Raw genomic sequence first — 23,283 nt, forward strand, 5'->3', positions numbered from 1 at the left:
GCGTCGGTGGTGTGAACGTGTTGTAGTCGCAGAGAATGGCCTGCGGGGGCAGTATGTATATGGTTAAATTCATGAATAGGCTTGAATTTAGTAGTAATATGGATGTTTGTATTTTTACAAAATGGATTATGTTAACATTGCTGAATAGCATCCATCATGTATATTAAATGTATTGCAGGAGTTTAGCTTGACATTAACCAAGTTAAAAGGACAATTAAATGAACCGAACATGCAGAAGTCAATGTAAGATTTTAATATACAGTATAAACGAAAACACTTGACAGAAGTTGAATACATACTTTTGTAAAGGAAAGCAGAGGAAAATATTTTCAGAAATTAATAATTTCAAAATGTCACCACCATTCACAAAAGCAAGTGAAGAGGTTTGTGTAAAACCCTAACCAGCTCTGTCCCTGACTCTAAACCCTGACTCTCAACCGTAACACTGAACCCTCTGAGGGCAGGAAGACGGTCCTTCAGTGTAAAGGTTCAAGAAGACACTCCTTCAGAGTAAAGGTTCGAACCAGGGAGAAGGAAGAAGAAGGGAAGGAGTAGAGATTAGTGAAGTAGTGAGGTTAGTGACAGACGTGAGGGTAAGGCGTGTGGAAGCACACGGGTACATGTAGGGTCAAGAAGATCACTCCCACTGGAGGTCATTGATCCATCAGGATCAGAACGCTGAGTTCAGCAGGTCTTCTGGAAGACGAGGCTAAAATGAACTGAGGAGACAGGACCAGCAGGATCAGGTGGGGTTCAGCTCAGGTGAGTCTGACCCCGACCAAGCAGGATCAGGTGAGGTTCAGTTCAGGTGTGTCTGCCCGGAGCAAACAAGGAAATGGATTAGGTTCAATATTCAAAAGATGCAACATTATCTGAACCAAAGATAAGTCATTAAGGAGGAGGCAGGCTTTAGGGAGCCTTGCTCAAGGACGCATCACTGTATTATGAGGACTTGAACCCGGCACCATTGGTCTGAGAGTTGAACCCCCAACCCCCTACCTGGTCCAGATAATGCAAACTTACGAGGAATCCTTGATGGTAGAGTCCTGGTCGTCCTCAGGATTTGCCTTCCAGAGGTATGGCTTCTCCGTCAGTCCTCCAGATTCCTGGTCTGGTTACAAACGTAATTTGGCTCTAATGTAAGGTAACAAACACAGGAGTAGGTGGGCTCTAATTACACGTAACAAAGTAGCAGCTGTAGTTTGTCTGGTAACCAACAACAGTAGTATGCCTTAAGTTAACTACTGGACAAACTAATCCTGTGTTACAACAAGTCCGATCCGTTAACTTTATGCAAACTGACGAGGATCCTTGTTGATAGAGTGATGTCGTCCTCCAGAGTCTTGGCTCCTCCATCAGCTCTCCTCAGCCAGAGTCCTGGTCTGGAACAAACAGCTCAAATCTGGCCCCAACGTCTGGTAACAAACATGTAGTTTGTCTTATTTTCAAGCCCTCTATTTCCACTTTGTTATGTTAATAAAAACGTACAATCCAAGTAGGTAGAGCGATGGTCATCCTCCAGATTCACGGCTCCCCTACCAGCTTGCCTCCGCTCCAGAAACACGTGGTAGTTTAACACATGTCAAAGTAACAGCTGTATTTTGCCCTTTTCAAGTTAACCATGTTAAGTAAATACAAACTTACGAGGAATCCTTGTTGGATAATTCCTAATCGTCTTACAGCTTCTCAGCTCCTCCACCAGCTCTCTTGAGACAGATTCAAGGTCTGGAACAAACAGCGGAAGTCTTGCTTTAATGTGTGGTAAAACAGATGTAGTTGTCTGGTATATTAACAAACGCCGGTGGTTTGTGGTAGCAGTATTCTACGGTAAGTGGCACTGAGTGTGATGATCACTTCAGAGTCGGGCTCTATCTACCCAACGACAGGAATCCTCCACCAGGCAGGGCCTCCATCAGTTCCTCCACCAGGCAGGGCCTCCATCATCTCCTCCACCAGGCAGGGCCTCCATCAGCTCCTCCACCAGGCAGGGCCTCCATCAGCTCCTCCACCAGGCAGGGCCTCCATCAGTTCCTCCTCCAGGCAGGGCCTCCATCAGCTCCTCCACCAGGCAGGGCCTCCATCAGCTCCTCCACCAGGCAGGGCCTTCAGCACGGCTTCTCCATCAGGCAGGTTCTTCAGCACGGCTCCTCCATCAGCCCCTTCAGCCATGGATTCCTGGTCTGGTTACAAACAGTTGGTGTCGGCAGTAAATCACCTGGAGACGCAACACACCCCACCTCCTGCATCTGAGGTTCACTTGTAAAATGGAAGACAAATTTAAACATATTTAAACACTTTAATTAGACAAGGTCTACAGATCTGGAATTCATCCACTACGGTCGTAGCAGCACTCGTAACAATAATGGCTCATATGACTCCTACATAACCCCGTTATCAATTAACTCAAATCACAGCTTGGCACAGATTTAAAGTCTTAAGATGATCAAAACCAGACCTTAACTACTGAGGATTTTAGTTTTTCAGATGAGCTTGGTGATGGTTACCCTCTGGTCCGGTGCTGCAGGCCCCTGGTCTCCAGCCTCAATCTCCGGTCCACTCTGGCACCACAAGCCTCCGGTCCCCAGCCTCTCAGCCTCGCCTTTCAGATACAGCAGGAGGTTTATATCAGCATTTGCCCAACAATAAACTTATTTGACTCGAAACTGATTTACACAATTAATTTAACTATTATTTTACAACTCAAGGCTAGAAAAGATTGGAGAGACCAGACATGAGCATCCCGTTTTGGGAATGAAGACAGAGCAGTCCACAAGTTTAAAGAAGTGGTTCAGCCCATGCATTGAAACTGACTCACACACCAGAGCACTGACCTGTTCTGGAGGACTTCTGACAGGAGGTGGGAAGTCTGGCTCTGGGTGAGGAGGTGGAGGTCTGGCTCTGGGTGAGGAGGTGGAGGTCTGGCTCTGGGTGAGGAGGTGGAGGTCTGGCTCTGGGTGAGGAGGTGGAGGTCTGGCTCTGGGTGAGGAGGTGGAGGTCTGGCTCTGGGTGAGGAGGTGGAGGTCTGGCTCTGGGTGAGGAGGTGGAGGTCTGGCTCTGGGTGAGGAGGCAGACACCTTGGGACTAACTACATGTTACCTTTTTAACCTTGTGCAGTTCTAGAGTTTCTTCTACTGTAACATGTGGGAAAGACAGCCATTATTTAAGCTTTGTTATTATCCAGTTGGTAACTAAGGACCAAAGTCGTTGTTTAACGTCATTCCATTGGGTAGGGTTTTACTTCTGTGGCAATTATTAACACCAGATATTTAGAACGTACGAAAGCTGAAGTAACAAAGAACACTAAGCAGTATCGATATTAAATCAAATATACTCATATTAATACTCATGCCATATTCAGGTGCAGGGTTCCGTTGAAGAAATGCCAAATTGTCATCCACCTTGAAATGATCTTCAGCCTTCACTGATGATCAGAAATGGGCCCGCAAGTAGAACGCTGTTTTGAACGCAGCGAGAGTCCCGTCAACGTGGTTAAAGTCGGCGCAACAGTCGGAAATGATCAACATATTTTACGATGTACGCGTCAGTGTGCATTCAATATCAAAAGTAATTAGTTTAAGATAAGGGGCAACAATTCCTAATGGAAAATAGTTTCTGTTGGCAACGGCTCGAAGATATGCAAATACATCTAGAACGTTCCGCCAGATACCCTTTCACGTCCAACTAACGGCCACGTGGGTTCTTATGGTTGTCAAGTCGACAACGTTCTATGCTAACCATTGAGACTAAATCAAGTGAACGCACACAGAACCTTCCACGGCGGGAAGCACAAACCGTCCGACTGGAATCCGAACATTCCGGCCGGAACCAACCAAAGTAATAACAGAACCAGCGCCTCACCTTGAGCTGAACGGAGGAAGATCCTGAAGTCCGGCGATGGTCTTCATTAAAACACAGCCAACAGACTTACCTTGATGTGATCTGTTTGTTGCTGTTGGTCATTACTGCTATTCAGTGTACCTTTACATTATTATGCACCCAGTGTGTACAAGTTATATCACTCAAAACCGTACGAAGAACCGAACTACCATGTACGTTCCACAACAACTTTAAACCTCAACTCCTTGCTTAAAAACAATGGAATAATTCAATACAAAACCCGTGTCTACATTTTAAAATTAAAAACAATTATCGATATTCAGGGTACAAACCATACAGATCAAATCTAAACAGTGAGCTCACAGAGAGCCGACCATAGCCAAGCAATGTCACCCTGACCGCCTCACTACCAACAGCAAATCATGCCAGCCAACCAACACATGTACAGGTCCAGTGAGAAGTGGGCATTTGAGCGAAAGGACTGCCCATAATAAAATTAAGCCCAATTCCTGAACTATCCAACCATCTTCATGGTTTAAAGATTTAAAGACTTAAATTGCAAATGTGTTCGAATGACCTTTGTCTGCTCCCTCTTTACTTATAAAACTCTACATCTCCATCGCTATAGTGTTGCATCCTACTCATGAGGGTGTGGTCTGAGTGAGCAGAGATGAGTGCTGGGATACAGTGCTGTCTGAAGTCTTCAGTTCTATAGACACGCCCCTTAGGAGAAACCAAGTGTTTGAGAATCTGTCGTGACATCAGTTACATGAGCTGGAATATACTTCAAGATGGCACCAGGATTCTCAGAGGAGAAAGGCCAAGAGGAGGATGTGAGGGTTCTTCCTCTCAGTCAGCGAAACACAACAACGGTCTTCATCAGAGTACCATGGAACACTTCGAAACGGTCTCCTCTATACACATTGTAGCCCCAGTGAAGGTTTCCTTGCCTCCTCAGCTGAAGAGCACAACTTCAGCTTGAAGAGCGCAGTAGTTGGAGTTCCCAGATTGGTTCCGATTTAAGGGAACCGATCGTTCAGCTCGTCCTGTGCAGCAAATATAGTTCAGCCTGAGAAGACGTGCAACTGAGAGCAAGACAAGATCCACAGGGCTCTCCATCAATCCAGCCAGTTAGGAAGATCCGCCTCATTACAGGTCTGAATGTCATCTTGAACATCCATTGAGGTCGCTTTCCAACTTCAGAGTCCTTGTGGAATGCCTTTAGGTGTCCATCCTCCATTGATCCTGATTGGTGTAGTCCGAGTTTGAAGTCGCTGATCTGAACACGGCGCTTGCATCCTTTTACACTTGATTTGGATACTCTCCTTCCTGCCCAGTGTGTAGGATATCGCTCCGGAGCGTCGCTCAGGGCTCTTCATGTCTCCTGGAGGCCTCAAGTAAACGTGTGGCCTTCCAGCAGGTATGACTTAGTTGACCATTCCAATACACCAAGCCAATCACACAGACCCCCGTATGAAAATGATCAATGTCAAAGCAAGCAGGAAGCAGGACGCAGAACCCACACGTAGAACCCCGTGCCGGGTGTGAGTGGGACACACACACACACACACACACACTAGAAGCCTAGCGATGCTCAAAAATCTTCCATCTCATGTCAAACCCACACACACCACTGAGCCATAAAAGACCAAAAATTCATGCAGGGTAAAAACCTCATGCCAAATAACATTCCATCATCCACCCCCAGCTCTTCTGTCAGGGCACCCAGAACAGAACCACCAATATCTCCAGAGACGTAAATTATGTACAACATTCTTCAGTGGCATCCCACATTGGTGATGGATTATGCTTGGTGTCTCCATTCACGCTCTTTCAACATCTCTGAAGTCATGTGTTTGTAGTCCAGTGGTTTAGTGATTGAGGGGCCTTCACAGATGCAAACGGTGCAGCTTTAGTCAGCCTGATGACAGGAAAGACGTCATTTGTTCAGAAGACCACCCAGTGGAGGGGGGTGGCTCTTGAGGAGCAGGATCCATCTTGGAATGGCCCCAAATGAGACCTTCTCTGGAATGAAACTGTTCCTGAGGAGTCACGATGCCTGGGGGGGACTGTTGAATGTGTTCCATGGTTCTCTGTGTCAGACTGAAGTTGTGTTTTAGTCGTTGAGATGAGGAGCCCCCTCATCTCCCCCTGGTGTTTCTCCTTCTGAATCCCTGTCTCCATCTTAAAGAACATTCCAGTCCATGTAACTGACGTCACGACGGTTTCTCAAACACTCGGTTTCCCCTGAGGGGGCGTGTCTACAGACCTGTAGACTTCAGACAGCTCTGTATCCCAGTATGCACCTCTTCTCACTCAGACCACACCCTCCTCAGTAAAGCAACACTCATGTAATGAAGATGCAGAGCTCAGGAGAGTGGCTGTAAAGAAGACTGAAGATATCAGAACCCAACTCATTACTCCAGCTTACAACAATAACTTAGAACCTGAAACCATTTTAACAAACCATTAAAACCAACATAAACCAAACGCCTACGTAACCCATGAACCAATAAAAGATCCTTACTAATCAGATCAACCTTCAGCTAACGGGTTAACTCACCAGGAAGCCAACATACATCAATGTGCCCAAGAGTAATGAGAAACTAATGACTTACAGTTTGCAGTTCATCTTCATGTTAATGTTGGGATACTCACAGTACTGCAGTTAGATATCCATGATAGACCTTTGAAGAAACAAACAGTTTACTTATTATTGTCCCCAAACTTCGGCACTGTCCCAAGGTTCAACTTCTACCATTAAATCAGATAAATGAATGCCAATACAAATTCAGGGCTTTTAAATAATGTTTAAGATAAATAAGTTATACTAATTATTTGACTGTCATTATTCAAGAGTGATTACTTCTTACTTTGAGAAGTTTGAATGTATAGTCTCTAAAATGTTACTTTCAGGTAAAATCATTATTTGATTTCAAATGAGAGTTAAACCACCACAATCCCTGATTTCCTTCACACATTATCAGTGATTTATATTCAACATACAAGTCAATGCAGTTGTGCTTTGCTACACATTTCTACTCACATCAGGTCCAGATGAGATGCTCCTCTTTACTTCAAAAAGTCTTTAACCTGTGAAACAGGAAGAGATGACAAATAAGTCACAACAGAGCTCAACAGAACATGACACACATGTTCTAGTTTCTGAGAACACAACAACATACCGTGTTTGGGAGACGATAAACTGCCAAACAGTGGAGGACACAAATGTATTGTCCGTTCCCCTCTTATGTGAAATGCACCAGATGCAACCAATGAACCAATTAAGGAAACCACATGGCGTGCGAGCTGCGCAGGTGAGCTAAATAGTAAAACTCAACCCAGGTTCAACCTCCTCTGGTCGCCTTGGTAATAGTGAAAGTCTGTTTAAGCTCTGTGTTTGATCTTAAATGACCTCCCTCATTTTGATTAAAATGATGAGTCTGAATTGACTGATTTTGATTCATACTTCAAATCGATGAAAGCCTTCATTCAATTCACATTACTGTGTGTGTGTGTGTGTGTGTGTGTGTGTGTGTGTGTGTGTGTGTGTGTGTGTGTGTGTGTGTGTGTGTGTTACTACTGTTTGATGTCAAGTTGGTGAAAAGCAAGTCACGTGTGATCTTGCGTCCATGTGTGTGTAGTGAGCGGATGTGGACAGCAGAGGGCGATGTTTCCACACGAGAACATCTGCTCTCTGTGTGCTCTGCGAGATATCGTCTCCATAGCAACCATAAATTGACAGCATCCTGAACGGCCTTTTGAGGAGTGAGAAGGAAGCTTTCATCAAAGAGACCAGAGAGACTCATTCACTGGTTAGCTGGAGTCATCGCCCACCACCACACACGTTAACACACACAGACACACACCAAACAGACATACACCATATAGATTCACACCATATGCAGGCACACACCAAAGATACACATATATAGATACACACACAATATTGATACAAACAACATATAGATACAAACTACATGCACCCACACACGATAGATCCAAACTATATATATATACACGCACAAACCACGGATAGACACCACTTTTCCTTCTCCCCTCTAATCCTTTTCTCTCCTTGCTCCCTTCTCCGTCTCTCTTCCTCTCATGTCGTTCTGTATTTTTAACGCCTCTACTCAAGGGCGTAGATTTGGGATTTCTAGGTTTCATAAACATCCGGGGCTTAGCTCAGAGGGAAAATGAAAATGCGTGCACATAGCGTTCGCCAAATTTATTTGTAGGCTTTATTGTGCATTGTTTTTCGTAATACTTTACCTAAATAAACAAAATATGCGGTTTATGATATCTTTAGAAGCTACCTGACTGCTGCGCTGCTTATCCCCAAACATCTAAAGCTCCATTCAAGTTGTTTCAGAGTACAATGAATACAAGTGAGACAGACCTTACACACACACACACACACACACACACACACACACACACACACACACACACACACACACACACACACACACACACACACACACACACACGTACACACAAACGTAAGTGCAGTACTTATAACCGCTGTATGTCCGTATGAAAACAGTCAGAACCTCAACAATAACAATGTCCATACTGTCAGCCTGATAACATATAACCTACACCATCCATGTCTTCACTTCCCACCTTCCTCTTTCTTTGTGTATTAAAGCCGGCCTAAGAGCTAAGTGTCCCCACACCTGGAAGGAGGTCTGACCTCAGGGCCCCTGGAGGTCCCCGGTGCCCCGCCGTGCGGCGGTGTATGCGGGGGTGCGGGCCCCACGGCTCGGCCGGGGGCCCTGGCCTGGTGGCCGGTCGCTGAGGGGCAGGACTGGCCGCGGGAGAAGGCCCACTTGGCGGGGGTGTAGGTCTCTCAGGCCGCGGCTCCTGTCGGTCAGACCGATGTGCAGACTGAGGTAAGGCCTGCGGGTGTCTCCGGTGTGGCCGCGGCACTGCGCCGCTGTCCGTCGCCACCGGGTACGATCTGTACCCGGGGTCCTCCAGCCCTTCTCTCCCCAGTCTGGACCCTGACGTCCTGGCCCTGATGAAGGGGTGGAAGCGGACATGCAGAGTGGCGGCGGCCGTGGTAGGTCCGGCGGGACGACTTTGTCTGTGCGTCTCTTTCCTGAACCCGTCGTCTGTCAACAGGTGCAGGCTGTGGCTTCTCTTCCAACACAGGAAGTGTAGTTCTGATGCGTCTCCCGGTCATGAGCTGAGCTGGGCTCCCACCGGCTGCTGCCCTAGGGGTAGCTCTGGGACACAACAGAGCCAGATGTGGACCGGGCTGCTTCAGGATGTGCTTGGCCGTCTGAACAGCCCGTTCTGCTGCGCCGGTCGCCTGGGGGCGGTGAGGGCTAGTTGTAGTAGGGGCAGAACCAGACTTCTCACTAAAGTCTTTGACCTCACCGGATGTGAATGTTGTCACTCACCGGTTGGAGTGGTATCCCCCATCTCAGGAACATTGAGCATGCTTTGAGCCTGTTGATGACTTGTATGCTGGACGTTGAAGAGAGGTGAGCTATTTCGAGGTCCCTTGAGTAATAGTCCGTCACCACGAGGTAATTCTGCTTTTCTAGTGTTCAGAGGTCTGCTGCAACGCGCTGCCATCGGCCCTCTGGTAGGGCTGTGGTGAGTAGTGGCTCACGACGCTGAGTGGGTCTGTTCTCAATGTCTCTCTCTCTCTCTCTCTCTCTCTCTCTCTCTCTCTCTCTCTCTCTGTCTCTGTGTCTGTCTCTCTCTCTCTCTCTCTCTCTCTCTCTGTCTCTGTCTCTCTCTGTCTCTGTCTCTGTCTCTGTCTCTGTCTCTCTCTCGCTCTCTGTCTCTCTGTCTCTCTCTCTCTCTCTCTCTCTCTCTCTCTCTCTCTCTCTCTCTCTCTCTGTCCCTCTCTCTCTCTCTCTCTGTCTCTGTCCCTCTCTCTCTCTCTCTGTCTCTGTCTCTCTCTCTCTGTGTCTCTGTCTCTCTCTCTCTCTCTCTCTCTGTCTCTCTCTCTCTCTCTCTCTCTCTCTCTCTCTCTCTCTCTCTCTCTCTCTCTCTCTGGCTCTAACAGATACGGTGGACATTGCAGACGGTCATTGAGAACCCCTGACCTCAGGGGGCGTGGCTCCCTGACCTAAGGGGGAGTATCTCCCTGACCTCTGGGGGGGTGTCTCCCTGACCTCAGGGGGTGTGTCTCCCTGACCTCAGGGGGCGTGGCTCCCTGACCTCAGGGGGCGTGTCTCCCTGATAACCCAGATAACCCTTTTAACATATTGTTCAGCTGTCCTTTTATTTCATTTGTACATCTCTTACGTTTTTCAGATATAATGGTTACTTTTTTTGTGTTGTTTTTCTATTTGTGTTGTTTTCCCCTTTAGGTTAAAAGGGAAGAGGGAGGAAAGGAGGACCAATGGGAGGCAGCAGGCGGAGTCTGAGGAGGGAGCAGAGCTAGGTCCATGTTTCAGATTGATGTTGCTGGTTAACTTCTGTTATAGCGCCTCCTGGAGGAGCCAAGGGGAACAGGTCAGCGCCGGAGCCGGTGGGGGCCAGAGGGGCCGGGGCCCTAGAGGGCCCCCCCACAGCGGACGGGTCAACACAAGTTACACATCTGGTGAATAAATCAATCAATCAATGCAAGTGATACCACGATCAATAAATAAATAAAATAAATAGGGATGTGTTGTGTGTCTCTCACACACACACACACACACACACACACACACACACACACACACACACACACACACACACACACACACACACACACAAAATAAATCATGGTAAACAAATATCTATAATAAATAAAGGGTTTAAAGGGAGAAGGAACAGGCGGCCATTGAAGGTTTTTGTTATGGAACAGGACGTGGGGACCCGAGTGCTGAACACAGGAAGGCACAGACTTCCAGATGGGAATTTTTTTTTTTTAAATGATTGCCTTATTTCCCTTAAATTAATCAAAGTGTAAAATAAATTCTCCCACTGTTTATCATTCTTAATGTTATTCAGGTTTTTTTTTACTTAAACTTAGTTCTAATTATAAATATATAATGTTTACTTCTCATTTAAATAATAACATTCCACCATAATCCTTTTAAACATGAGCCCACTAGACAATCATGTTCCATAATTCAATCCGTTTAACTTCAACAATCATATTGTGGCGAGCAGCGGGTGAAGGACGAGACGGGAGCCCAGGTTTAGCAGTCGGCCGCAGCTCCGCGCCCCAGACACCGCTGGACAACGGAGCTGTCTTTAATAACACCAGCACGGTACACACTAAAACACACGCCACCATTCAACCACACTAACACTTTCAGTAATGGTGCAATGAACACAACATGAACACAAGAGTCACCAACACACCCCGACATCGATAAACCCCAACCCATGAACCCTGATTAGTTTACCAACCACTAATGACCCAGGAGGGCCCCGAAACGGTCCCACCCCCCAGAACAGTAGAACCCCCAGAATCCTTAGCGAAGGCCCTCGTCTGCCAGACCCCAGAGTCAGCAGGAGCCCTGGGGGTGTGGTCGGGGACCACCTCCTTCGGGGCCCCCACCTGATCCGTCGTAGGGGGCCGTTGGAGCGCCGTTCGGGGACCCCGTCCTCCGCTGCCCTCCGGCGTCTGGCCCGTCGACGGCCACGCCGGCGGCTGGGACGAGGAGGGGTGGCGCGCCCCGTCCCCCCGCAGCCCTCCCCCAGCCCCAGCTGCCCACACTGCGGCGGTTGGTGTTTAGTCCCGTTAACACGGCAACAGTTTGACGTTATCCCGGGTAAAGTGTTGGGCAGGACGTTAGCCTAGGGCTAGTCATGGACCAACAGAGTGGCGAAGCCACGCCCCTTCCGGTAGAGCCCATGGGACCTATGAGGTCGAAGAATATGAATGGGTTTCAATGGAGAGAAAGTCATTATTTTCAGGTCCCAGTCTTTATATGCCCCGGGTTACACATATGATGTTTGTGGATTTAAATGATAATTTTTTCATGCAAAGAAAACTAAACATTTTCGTGAAGAAGTTTGATAATGTTAGGATTTTTCCAAGGGGAGGATAAAAGCATCCAAAGAGGTGAACACCATTATAAGTTTGGGCATGTGGAGAGTTTCAGTTATGCCGGTGGGGAGATTGGCGGTCTTGTCCACGCTAGTTACAGGAGCGTGACGGCACATACGAGACATGTAGTCTATCTCATTGTGTTTTATCTACAGCCTTTAACTGAACTATTGCACAATAATAGAGATGGAGAGAGAGAGAGAGAGAGAGAGAGAGAGAGAGAGAGAGAGAGAGAGAGAGAGAGAGAGAGAGAGAGAGAGAGAGAGAGAGACAGAGTGTGTGTCCGGCCGTCTGTCTTTGGTTTCTTTCTACAACCGACACAGAGACACTGAGAACCCCCCCCCCCCCCCCCAACCAAAAGCCAGGGAGGAGGTCCAACAATAATATCGGAAAAACATTTGATTAATAACTTTTCTTAAGGCACTTATGGACTTGTTATTCACTAATAAAACGAGAAATCATTGGCTGAACACACGAGAACATTCAGTTGGATCCACTGAGTTGTTTATTGCAATTATGCTTCATTAACAAATAAGACAGAAAAATAGTCCCTTACATGTACACAATAAACACGAGGACTAAAACAATAGAAGCAGCAGACTTTACAAATCATCAACAGGTGTGTGCACGTATCTTTAATAACTGAACATGTTCTGCGGCCGCTTGGTTCCCAACAGAACACGAAAAATCAAGATTCAGTTTAAAGTCATTTACAACATGCAACATTATCCCACAGACCTCTTGGTTATTATGAATAAAACATAAAATCTGCTTTAAATCAGGTCGTAAATCAGGATTATGACAAAAATGATGATATCAGAGTCCTGATGACCAAAACTGGTGAAGTCTGAAATTATACAAAGATTAACCATCAATAGGTATTTTATATACAATTACAATAATTAATGTGCTTATCTAACTATGGGAGATCTTAAAAGTCTTTTCATGGTTTATCATGTTATACTTTAAAGAAGAGAGAGAGAGAGAGAGAGAGAGAGAGAGAGAGAGAGAGAGAGAGAGAGAGAGAGAGAGAGAGAGAGAGAGAGACAGAGACAGAGACAGAGACAGAGACAGAGAGGGAGACAGACAGACAGACAGAGACAGAGAGAGAGAGAGAGAGAGAGAGAGAGAGAGAGAGAGAGAGAGAGAGAATGTGTGTGCGTATGTGTTTTTTTAATGTGTGTGTGAACGTGTATATGAGGTGTTTGTATGCCGGGGCGGCATACAAACACCTCATATACACATATAAACACACACATATACATACCACAAACGCACACACACATTCATATAACCCTATCCTAACCCATATCATTCATATTCATATATTCACTAACCCTAACCCTAACCCTAACATACACATACAACTTCTTTTTTTACCCCCGGGGCTCCGGGCCCGTTTTCTTTTTCTAAAACCGACACAGAGACGCTGAGGACCCCACTGAGGACCCCCACCCCCATACCCCCACCCCCGGGAGGAGGTCCTCCTGGGTGAAGGAGGAGCAGAAGGTGTGGAGGTGTGTCAGTGTGTCTGAGGACCCTCCTCCACCTGGGGACACTCTGTAGAAGGACAGAGAGCCAGCAGGCCGGTCCAGATACACTCCTACTCTGGTGGAGCCAGCGGGGGGGAGAGGGAGGGCTGTCTCTATATCGTTGTACCAGACAGAGTAACGAACATCAGAACAATAAAGACCCCAGGACTTGTTGTTCAGTCCAAGCCTGCTGTCACCACACCCTCCTCTCCTTGTGATTCCTCTGTATGTCACTCCTATATCAACCCGTCCTTCCCACTCTACCTCCCAGTAACAGCGGCCAGTCAGAGCCTCTCTACCCAACACCTGGCGCCAGTAGTCAAATCTGTCTGGGTGATCCGGATACGACTGGCCCTCTCCAACCCGCGTCACCTTCCTGTTGTCCTCAGACAGAGAGAGTTCTCTGTGGGCCGTGTTGGGGTCCAGTGTGAGGTCACAGGCATCTGAGGGAGAAGCAGACATGATGAGCTGCTGAACCGCTCTTCATCATCATCATCATCATCACTAGTACTGTTCTCCTGCGCTCTGTGTACATATACATAGATATGAACACATACATACATATACATATGTACACATACTGTGGCAACCCGCCCCCCTCCAGGGGGCGGCCGGTAGAGGGCGTGTACCGGCGCCACCCAGGGACGGGGAGCGTTCTCCAGCTGATCCTGATCAGCTGGATGGGAAACACCCGGCGAGAGGAAAGCGTGGAGGGGATAAAGCAGACCCGAGGACTGACTGCAGGGAGGCGACCCCCCGACAACGGAGTAGGAGACGCACACCCCCACGACGGCTACGAGGCTCACGGAGACCCTAGCCTAGAGACTCGATTGCTCGTACTTTACTCATTGTTAAAGAAACGCCGTGACCGGCATTATACTCGCCTCATCCGTGCCTACTTACCGTGTCAACCAGCCTCTCAGCCAACCGGGTGGGCCACAATACATAGATACACACACCTCAACAATAACGTTATGAAAACATCAACAACAATATTATGAATACATCAACAACAAACATCTCTCCTTGGATCCAGGCTGCTCTTCTCCTTTTTATTCTCTTTCAGAGTCTTTTTGTGATCGCTCTCTTCAGCCGCCCCTCCCCCTCAGCCCCGTCACCCCCCCTCCCCCCTCCCCCTCCCCCTCCCCCTCACCAACCCCCCCCCCCTCACCAACCCCCCTCTCAACCCCCTCAGCCCATTCACCCCCCCTCCCCCTCCCCCTCCCCCCTCAGCCGGTCACCACCCCTCCCTCACCCCCTCCCCCTCAGCTCCTTCACCCCCTTCCCCCTCCCCTCACCCCTAGTCCTAACCCACCCCCTCCCCCCTAGTCCTCCCCCTCAGCCCCGTCACCCCCCCTCAATGTAACAATGTAATACCTGCTGGGTTTCCCCCCTCCCCTCACCCTCACCCCTTGTCTTTCCCCTCCCCCTCAGCCCCTTCACCCCCCTTCCCCCTCCCCCCTCAGCCGGACACCCACCCCCCCTCCCCCTCAGCCCCGTCACCCCCCCTCCCCTCCCCCTCACCCCTAGTCCTCCCCCTCAGCCCCCCCTCAGCCCGGTCCCCCCCCTCAGCCCATTCACCCCCCCCTCCCCCTCCCCCCTCAGCCGGTCACCCCCCCGCCCCCCCCCCCCCCCCTCAGCTCCTTCACCCCCTTCCCCCTCCCCTCACCCCTAGTCCTAACCCTCAGCCCCCCCGCAGCCGGGCACCCCCCCTCCCCCTCCCCCTCCCCCCTAGTCCTCCCTAGTCCTCCCCCTCAGCCCCGTCACCCCCTCAATGTAACAATGTAATACCTGCTGGGTTTTATACAAGCAGGTTTAACTGTGATGGTGGACAATATTAATAGACCTAAGATACATGATGTCAGCCATCATCTTCATTCCCAGTAGGATGTGACCTCACTTCCTGCTGTGTGGATGGACTTTCCATCTCAATAGTGAGTGTGTGATGTGATGAATCAAACAGACACTCACATCTCTGTGGAGCTGGTTTCAGCCTCCACACTCCACCGTGCTCCACACTGGGGGGGAAACAAAGTGAGAGCAGCATGTTGAAACATTCACCTTCATCATCTGCCGTCTCATCACGTTCTACACAACATGAGTGACAGCTGCCTCTTCAAACCACTTCATCTAGCAGCAGCTTGAACCCTTGTAGGAGACTTTGTCCCTGAGTGGTGAGCTGTCCTCTCCATACCTGAGAGTGTCCAGTCTCCAGCGTGGATCCTCCAGTCCAGCAGAGAGCAGCGCAGCTCCAGAGTCTCCTGGGTGATTGTAGCTCAGGTCCAGCTCTCTCAGATGGGAGGGGTTGGAGCTCAGAGCTGAGGCCAGAGAAGCACAGCCTTCCTGTGTGACCAGGCAGCCAGACAAGCTACACACACACACACACACACACACACACACACACACACACACACACACACACACACACACACACACACACACTTTATTATATTAATTCTGGTTGGGAGCAGTTCATACTAAAGTAACCACATTTATAAAGCGTATTCATTCCATTTGGAGGACAAGAAGAGAAGAGGAAAAGGAGAACAGGAAGAGGAAGTGGGGAGACGACATCATCACAGACATCAGAACTTCCTTGACTTGGACAAATGCTCCTTTCTCTATAGCTACAACTCAATGAGATATTGTTCGGTTAGAGTAAGGAGCATACCCGATGTGTTTGGTACGCTGAGACCGTTTCCTCACAGGTTCTAACATTGTGTAGAACCAGGGAGAGTTTTGTCAGCAGGCAAAAGAGCAACAGAAATACATCGGACATGAGCAGCACTACACCAAACTAATGTGAAGTTAATAAAGTCCATCTTTAAAGTTCAATATGATTCACTTTACCACGTGCCAGTGAAGCTCTATGATGAGGTGTACATTATATTCAGATCACAGCACGGCTAAAGCCTCATCCCCATGTCTACACTAATGACAACTCCTCAGCTCAAATCTGCTGACCAGAGTTACGTAACATGTAACAAACATAACATACTAGTAGTTAACAGGTCAACCCCTAACCCTCAGATCAGCTGACCAGAGCTACATAACATATAACATACATAACATACTAGTAGTTTACAGGTCAACCCCTAACCCTCAGATCAGCTGACCAGAGCTACATAACATATAACATAGATAACATACTATTAGTTTACAGGTCAACCCTAACATCTGCTGGCCAGAGTTACTTAACATGTATAACATGTATTCCGTTTTATGAGTTATTTTTCGATAACGGTCCAACTATTCGTGGACCATCCCTTACATATTAAACAACCCCAAGACACAGTTTGAAGAGGCTGAAAACTGACCTGAGAGTTTCCAGTGTACAGTGTGGACTCCCCAGTCCAGCAGAGAGCAGCTTCACTCCTGAATCCTGCAGATCATTGGTACTCAGGTCCAGCTCTCTCAGACTAGAGGAGTTGGAGCTGAGAACTGAGGCCAGAGCTTCACAGCATCTCTCTGACAGATGGCAGCCATTCAGCCTTCACACAAAATAAAGAGAAGAGGTCAGGAACTGTGATTAAAATAACTTACATCCTCAACTTATTACATAATGAAGAAATTGTGGTTATTCAAATTGGGTGTAAAATGTATAACAATAAGATAGTTGTTTTGCAGTGTTGGAAACGTCGTTTTGGATACTAATATTACTTTTTCTTGCAGTTTTATTAATATTCTGCATTGTATTGTAATGCATGTTATCAGTTAATCTAAAGCGATGTTTTGTATATAATTAGAAGTTTTATTCCATTATTATGTATATTGTGTTGTGAGGGGAATAAACATCAAAACAATCAGGAAAACACTTTGCGAGCACGAGAACAGAAGGTACGGCCAAACTGAACGCGTTACGCTCGTAGGATTAGGCCTAACCTCCTGCTTCATCATTGTGTGTCACAAAAATGGTTCAACACGCCTAACGCGCCTACGGTGCTAGACGAGCCCGCCCAAAACTTAATTTCCCACGCTCCTTTTCTTTTGCTCCACAAAAATGTCTGAGATCACCACCATCGCTGCGCTGTACTTGTTGTGGGAGTTCCAGGAGAGCAGGAAACCCAAACGCCGTCGTGTTTGGGAGCATGACATCCTCCATAGGCGCTCACAGCTGGGTGGGTTTCACCACCTCCTCCAGGAACTCCGCCTGGATGACGGCCGGTTCCAGACGTATTTTCAGTTGACTGGGGCCATGTTTGATGACCTGCTGACCCGGGTTGGTGCCAGGATCTACCGTCAGGACACCAAGTACAGGCGCTCCATATGAGCTGCGGAGAGCCTGTCCTCCGTCTCTCTTCCAGTGACGTCGGGTCAAGCTCAATGCTGATTGGCTATCGCGGCTGAGCGTCACGCGTAGGAGCGTAAAAAGTTCAATTTTTTGAACTCCGCTCGTGGGTGTGTTGGGCGGATTATTTAGGTGCGTAAAACGCGTCTAACACGCCTAACGTGCTGCTTTAGCACGTTTAACGCATCTACACGTCTAAACCAATGGTTCCCTCCGCAAAGATGTGGATTTACTAAAGCCTCTAACGCGCATGACGCATTCAGTGTGGCCGTACCTTTAGACAGCATTTGTGCGCTTGGGGGTGTCAGTTGCGTGCTGCTTCGCTTTACATGCACACTTTTATGGTTGTAAATCTGTTAAAAGTCTTCTGATATTGAACCTTGTGGTGTAACTGTTTGACCATTGGGTAAAACTGACCTGAGGGTTTCCAGTGTACAGTGGGGAATCCCCAGTCCAGCAGAGAGCAGCTTCACTCCTGAATCCTGCAGATCATTGGTACTCAGGTCCAGCTCTCTCAGACTAGAGGAGTTGGAGCTGAGAACTGAGGCCAGAGCTTCACAGCATCTCTCTGACAGATGACAGCCATTCAGCCTGAACACACAATAAAGAGAACAGGTTAGGAACTGTGATTAAAATAACTTACATCCTCAACTTATTACATAATGAAGAAATTGTGGTTATTCAAATTGGGTGTAAAATGTATAACAATAAGATAGTTGTTTTGCAGTGTTGGAAACGTCGTTTTGGATACTAATATTACTTTTTCTTGCAGTTTTATTAATATTCTGCATTGTATTGTAATGCATGTTATCAGTTAATCTAAAGCGATGTTTTGTATATAATTAGAAGTTTTATTCCATTATTATGTATATTGTGTTGTGAGGGGAATAAACATCAAAACAATCAGGAAAACACTTTGCGAGCACGAGAACAGAAGGTACGGCCAAACTGAACGCGTTACGCTCGTAGGATTAGGCCTAACCTCCTGCTTCATCATTGTGTGTCACAAAAATGGTTCAACACGCCTAACGCGCCTACGGAGCTAGATGAGCCCGCCCAAAACTTAATTTCCCACGCTCCTTTTCTTTTGCTCCACAAAAATGTCTGAGATCACCACCATCGCTGCGCTGTACTTGTTGTGGGAGTTCCAGGAGAGCAGGAAACCCAAACGCCGTCGTGTTTGGGAGCATGACATCCTCCGTAGGCGCTCACAGCTGGTTGGGTTTCACCACCTCCTCCAGGAACTCAGCCTGGATGACGGCCGGTTCCAGACGTATTTTCAGTTGACTGGGGCCATGTTTGATGACCTGCTGACCCGGGTTGGGGCCAGGATCTACCGTCAGGACACCAAGTACAGGCGCTCCAAGTGAGCTGCGGAGAGCCTGTCCTCCGTCTCTCTGCCAGTGACGTCGGGTCAAGCTCACTGCTGATTGGCTATTGCGGCTAAGTGTCACGCGTAGGAGCGTAAAAAGTTCAATTTTTTGAACTCCGCTCGTGGGTGTGTTGGGCGGATTATTTAGGTGCGTAAAACGCGTCTAACACGCCTAACGTGCTGCTTAAGCACGTTTAACGCATCTACACGTCTAAACCAATGGTTCCCTCCGCAAAGATGTGGATTTACTAAAGCCTCTAACGCGCATGACGCATTCAGTGTGGCCGTACCTTTAGACAGCATTTGTGCGCTGGGGGGTGTCAGTTGCGTGCTGCTTCGCTTTACGTGCACACTATTATGGTTGTAAATCTGTTAAATGTCTCCTGATATTGAACCTTGTGGTGTAACTGTTTGACCATTGAGTAAAACTGACCTGAGGGTTTCCAGTGTACAGTGTGGACTCCCCAGTCCAGCAGAGAGCAGCTTCACTCCTGAATCCTGCAGATCATTGGTACTCAGGTCCAGCTCTCTCAGTCTAGAGGAGTTGGAGCTGAGAACTGAGGCCAGAGCTTCACAGCATCTCTCTGACAGATGGCATTCATTCAGCCTGAACACACAATAAAGAGAACAGGTTAGGAACTGTGATTAAAATAACTTACATCCTCAACTTATTACATAATGAAGGAATGTTAGTAGTTTAACAAACATACTAAATAATAAGATGCATAAATGTTAAATAGTTTTTTAGTTGAGATTGAAAATATTGTGTTATGTTCTATTGTTGTGCATATTCTCTTATGCGTACTGTAATACATTACACGTTAATAGGACACCTACAGAGATGTTTTGTATGTTGTTATAATTAGTATGTTTATTCTGTTATGAGTAGAAAAGTAATAAATGTTGTTATGAACATACATACATTCATATAATTTTAACCTTATATTCCAGTTGTAAATATATTGTGCAGTGTGTATTGTAATACATTTTATTAGTGAACCTACAGAGATGTTTTGGAGGCTTTGACCACTGGCAGCAGCCTCAGAAGACCATCTTCTGAAGCAGAGTATTTCTTCAGGTCAAACACGTCCAGCTCCTCTTCTGATGTCAGTAGGATGAAGACCAGAGCTGACCACTGAGCAGGGGAGAGAGATTCTCCAGAGAGACTTCCTGATGTCAGGTACTGTTGGATCTCCTTCACTAGAGAACAGTCGTTCAGCTCATTCAGACAGTGGAACAGATTGATGCTTCTCTCTGGAGATAGATCTTCTTCTATCTTCAACTTGATGTAAGACACTGTTCCCTCGTTGATCTGTGACACTGTTCCCTCATTGGTCGGTGACCTACTTCCTGTCATTCGCAGCAGACCTGTTTTAATCTGAGTGGTCAGTGATCTTTTTTTCTGTCCCAGCAGACCTCGTAGGACAATCTGATTGGTCTCCAGAGAGAGGCCCAGGAGGAAGCGGAGGAACAAGTCCAGGTGTCCGTTCTCACTCTGTAAGGCCTTGTCCACAGCACTCTGGTAGAGGAGGAGTTTATCTTTCCTTGAGGTTGAGAGCAGATTGACCCCAGTGTTGATAAAGGACCAGAAGACATAAAGGGCAGCCAGGAACTCCTGGATGCTCAGATGGACAAAGCAGAACACCTTGTCCTGGTACAGCCCACACTCCTCTTTAAAGATCTGGGTGAACACTCCTGAGTACACTGAGGCTGCTCTGATATCGATGTCACACTCTGCCATATCTGCCTCGTAGAAGATCAGGTTGCCACTCTCCAGCTGGTTAAAAGCCACTTTTCCCAGAGAAACAATGATCTTTCTGTTCTCTGAACTCCAGTGTGGATCTATTTCAGATCTCCCATGGTACTTCCTGTCCCCCTGTATGGACTGAACCCTCAGGAAGTGGCTGTACATCTGAGTCACGGTCTTGGGCATCTCTTCGATCTGGGATTTTTTGAAGATGTCCTCCAGAACTGAAGCAGTGATCCAACAGAAGACTGGGATGTGACACATGATGTGGAGGCTTCGTGATTTCTTGACGTGGGAGATGATTGTGTTGGCCAGCTTCTCCTCTGTGAATCTCTTCCTGAAGTACTCCTCCTTCTGTTGGTCGTTGAACCCCCTCACCTCTGTCACCATGTCAACACACTCAGCAGGGATCTGATTGGCTGCCGCAGGGCGTGTGGTTATCCAGATGCGAGCGGAGGGAAGCAGGTTGCCCCTGATAAGGTTGGTCAGCAGCACGTCCACCGAGGTGGACTTTGTGACATCAGTCCAGATCGGGTTTCTCTGGAAGTCCAGAGGAAGTCGACACTCATCCAGACCATCCAAGATGAAGACAACTTGGAACCGGTCAAATCTGCAGATTCCTGCTTCTTTGGTCTCAATAAAGAGGTGATGAAGAAGTTCCACCAAGCTAAAATCTTTCCCTTTCAGTAAATTCAGCTCTCTGAAAGTGAGGAGAAATGTGAAGTGTATGTCCTGGTTGGTTTTGCCCTCAGCCCAGTCCAGAGTGAACTTGTGTGTTAAGACGGTTTTACCAATGCCAGCCACTCCAGTTGTCATTATCGTCCTGATTGGTTGATCGTGTCCAGGTAAGGGTTTAAAGATGTCCTCACATCTGATTGGTGTTTCTTCCTTGGCTGGTTTCCTGGAAGCGGTTTCAATCAGTCTGACCTCATGTTCCTTGTTGACCTCTCCACTGCCTCTCTCTGTGATGAAGATCTCTGTGTAGAAGTCGTTCAGATCTGTTCGCTGTCCTGCTTTAGCGATTCCCTCAAACACACACCTGAACTTCTTCTTCAAATTATACTTAATTTTATGTTGGCAATCGACAGCAGCAGATCCTAAATGAGAAAACAACAGATGACATCACGTTAGTGGATTGTGATCAGTGGAACGAGGTCAATATTTCCTGTTAAATGACCGACTTCATTATATTTAGTCGCTTCAATACTTGTGGTCGGAAAAGCTGGTTGTGGAGGACTGCATGTTACAGATTCAAAGTGTTAAGGACTAGGGCTGTGCGATTAATCAAATTTTGATCACGATTTAGATTCTTGGGTCAAACGATCTCCAAATTAATAATATTGTTGAGTTGGAATGATTCTTTTGGAATTTTCCGTTGTCTATGAGGTCTTGTGAGAGACTCGCATGCGCAATTCAGTCCCTCCCCCAGAGCATTCAACGCGGCCCCCGCGAGCTGTGTGTGTGTGGTGACCTTATTCAGAAGACAGCACGAGCGAGATGGCAGAGGGAGGACAGCCGCGTTTACTCGATAAAAAGGGTGAAACACTGAAAACTATGCTTTTCGAAAACGATCGCTGCGGTGGATTGATGTGAAAACGCTGGGTTCACGTTGTAGTGTGGACAGGGTAGACGGAGGCTTTCAGAAACGATGACGTTCGGTTGCCATGACACTGTGCCAAGCTTGCCAAGCTTGCACTCGAGACCGAGACGCTCATCAAAAAAATGGCAGGTGAAATGCAAAAGATTATCTCTCTGTACAATGTACTAATTTATCTCCAGATACAACTCGACATTGATGACTTGATGACTTGATGTTCTTAAGTGATGGTAAAAAAACCGAAAGACGGCAGTTCAAACCGTACTTGAAGCGCCGTTTCTGGACAAGACCGGGTCGAAAATGATAAACCAGCTGATCAACTGTAAATATCAACTGATCGCATGCCTGTAATCTAAACAGAGAGGCGTGGCGGAGTACCGTAACCATGACAACAACTGTGTATCAAAATAATTTCAGTGTGGAAGGTGGATGCAAAACATGCCGAAAACGATATGAAAACGATAGTGTGGACGGAGAACGTTTTCATTGAGGATGTGCGTTTTTACATTTACCCGGATTAGTTTGGACGGGGCCTGAGACGCAATCACAAAGACGCTTGCGACGAATTGGCAAAGAAACAAAAACACAAGACCACAACCCCGACGACAGCAGGACAGACGTCGATTACAACCGACGCCTGTTCTCCATATTTAATCTTCTAGTATATAAATTTTATTCATTGAAAGTTTTATAGAAATTAAAGAACAGCTGGATACAAATTTATTGGTACATTATTTTCAATTTGAACATTTACAATTTTTCTATTTGAACAGTTTGTGTACCGTGTAGTTAAAGAATTTTGAAAACTCAGTTACCGTTTATTTTTTGAAATGCCGAATAAATGCATTTTATTATCAAACTCAAGAAGAATCGTTTGAAGAATCGTGATTTCAATCTTG

At 47.1% G+C, this 23,283-nt stretch overlaps 1 protein-coding gene and 1 long non-coding RNA gene across 4 annotated transcripts in view; both read right to left on the bottom strand.

Moving 5' to 3' along the window:
• Positions 1 to 232: 232 nt before the first annotated feature.
• On the bottom strand, positions 233 to 7,083 carry LOC130375660 (uncharacterized). Of its 3 annotated transcripts, none has more exons than XR_008893883.1 (9): positions 7,023 to 7,083; positions 6,884 to 6,930; positions 2,832 to 6,524; positions 2,505 to 2,599; positions 1,877 to 2,180; positions 1,645 to 1,725; positions 1,304 to 1,415; positions 1,024 to 1,134; positions 233 to 814 (listed from the first exon to the last, which is right to left on the bottom strand). It is a non-coding gene; the product is annotated as an uncharacterized LOC130375660 (long non-coding RNA). The 3 variants fall into 3 exon arrangements; XR_008893884.1 differs by having other exon boundaries at positions 288 to 814; positions 1,024 to 1,111; XR_008893882.1 differs by having other exon boundaries at positions 288 to 814; positions 1,024 to 1,111; positions 1,289 to 1,415.
• A 1,454-nt stretch (positions 7,084 to 8,537) lies between these two features.
• LOC130376149 (NACHT, LRR and PYD domains-containing protein 12-like) overlaps positions 8,538 to 23,283 on the bottom strand; it is a 26,156-nt gene continuing 11,410 nt past the window's right edge. The window contains exons 8-16 of the mRNA XM_056583369.1: positions 20,045 to 21,884; positions 19,474 to 19,647; positions 18,086 to 18,259; positions 16,698 to 16,871; positions 15,575 to 15,748; positions 15,352 to 15,398; positions 13,297 to 13,823; positions 11,242 to 11,449; positions 8,538 to 8,779 (exon numbers count right to left, since the gene is read on the bottom strand). Of these exons, the coding sequence (XP_056439344.1) occupies positions 8,538 to 8,779; positions 11,242 to 11,449; positions 13,297 to 13,823; positions 15,352 to 15,398; positions 15,575 to 15,748; positions 16,698 to 16,871; positions 18,086 to 18,259; positions 19,474 to 19,647; positions 20,045 to 21,884 (3,560 nt within the window). The remainder of the gene's footprint in view (positions 8,780 to 11,241; positions 11,450 to 13,296; positions 13,824 to 15,351; positions 15,399 to 15,574; positions 15,749 to 16,697; positions 16,872 to 18,085; positions 18,260 to 19,473; positions 19,648 to 20,044; positions 21,885 to 23,283) is intronic.

Source organism: Gadus chalcogrammus, chromosome 22, assembly GCF_026213295.1.
Source record: "Gadus chalcogrammus isolate NIFS_2021 chromosome 22, NIFS_Gcha_1.0, whole genome shotgun sequence".
NCBI classification, from domain to species: Eukaryota; Metazoa; Chordata; class Actinopteri; order Gadiformes; family Gadidae; genus Gadus; species Gadus chalcogrammus.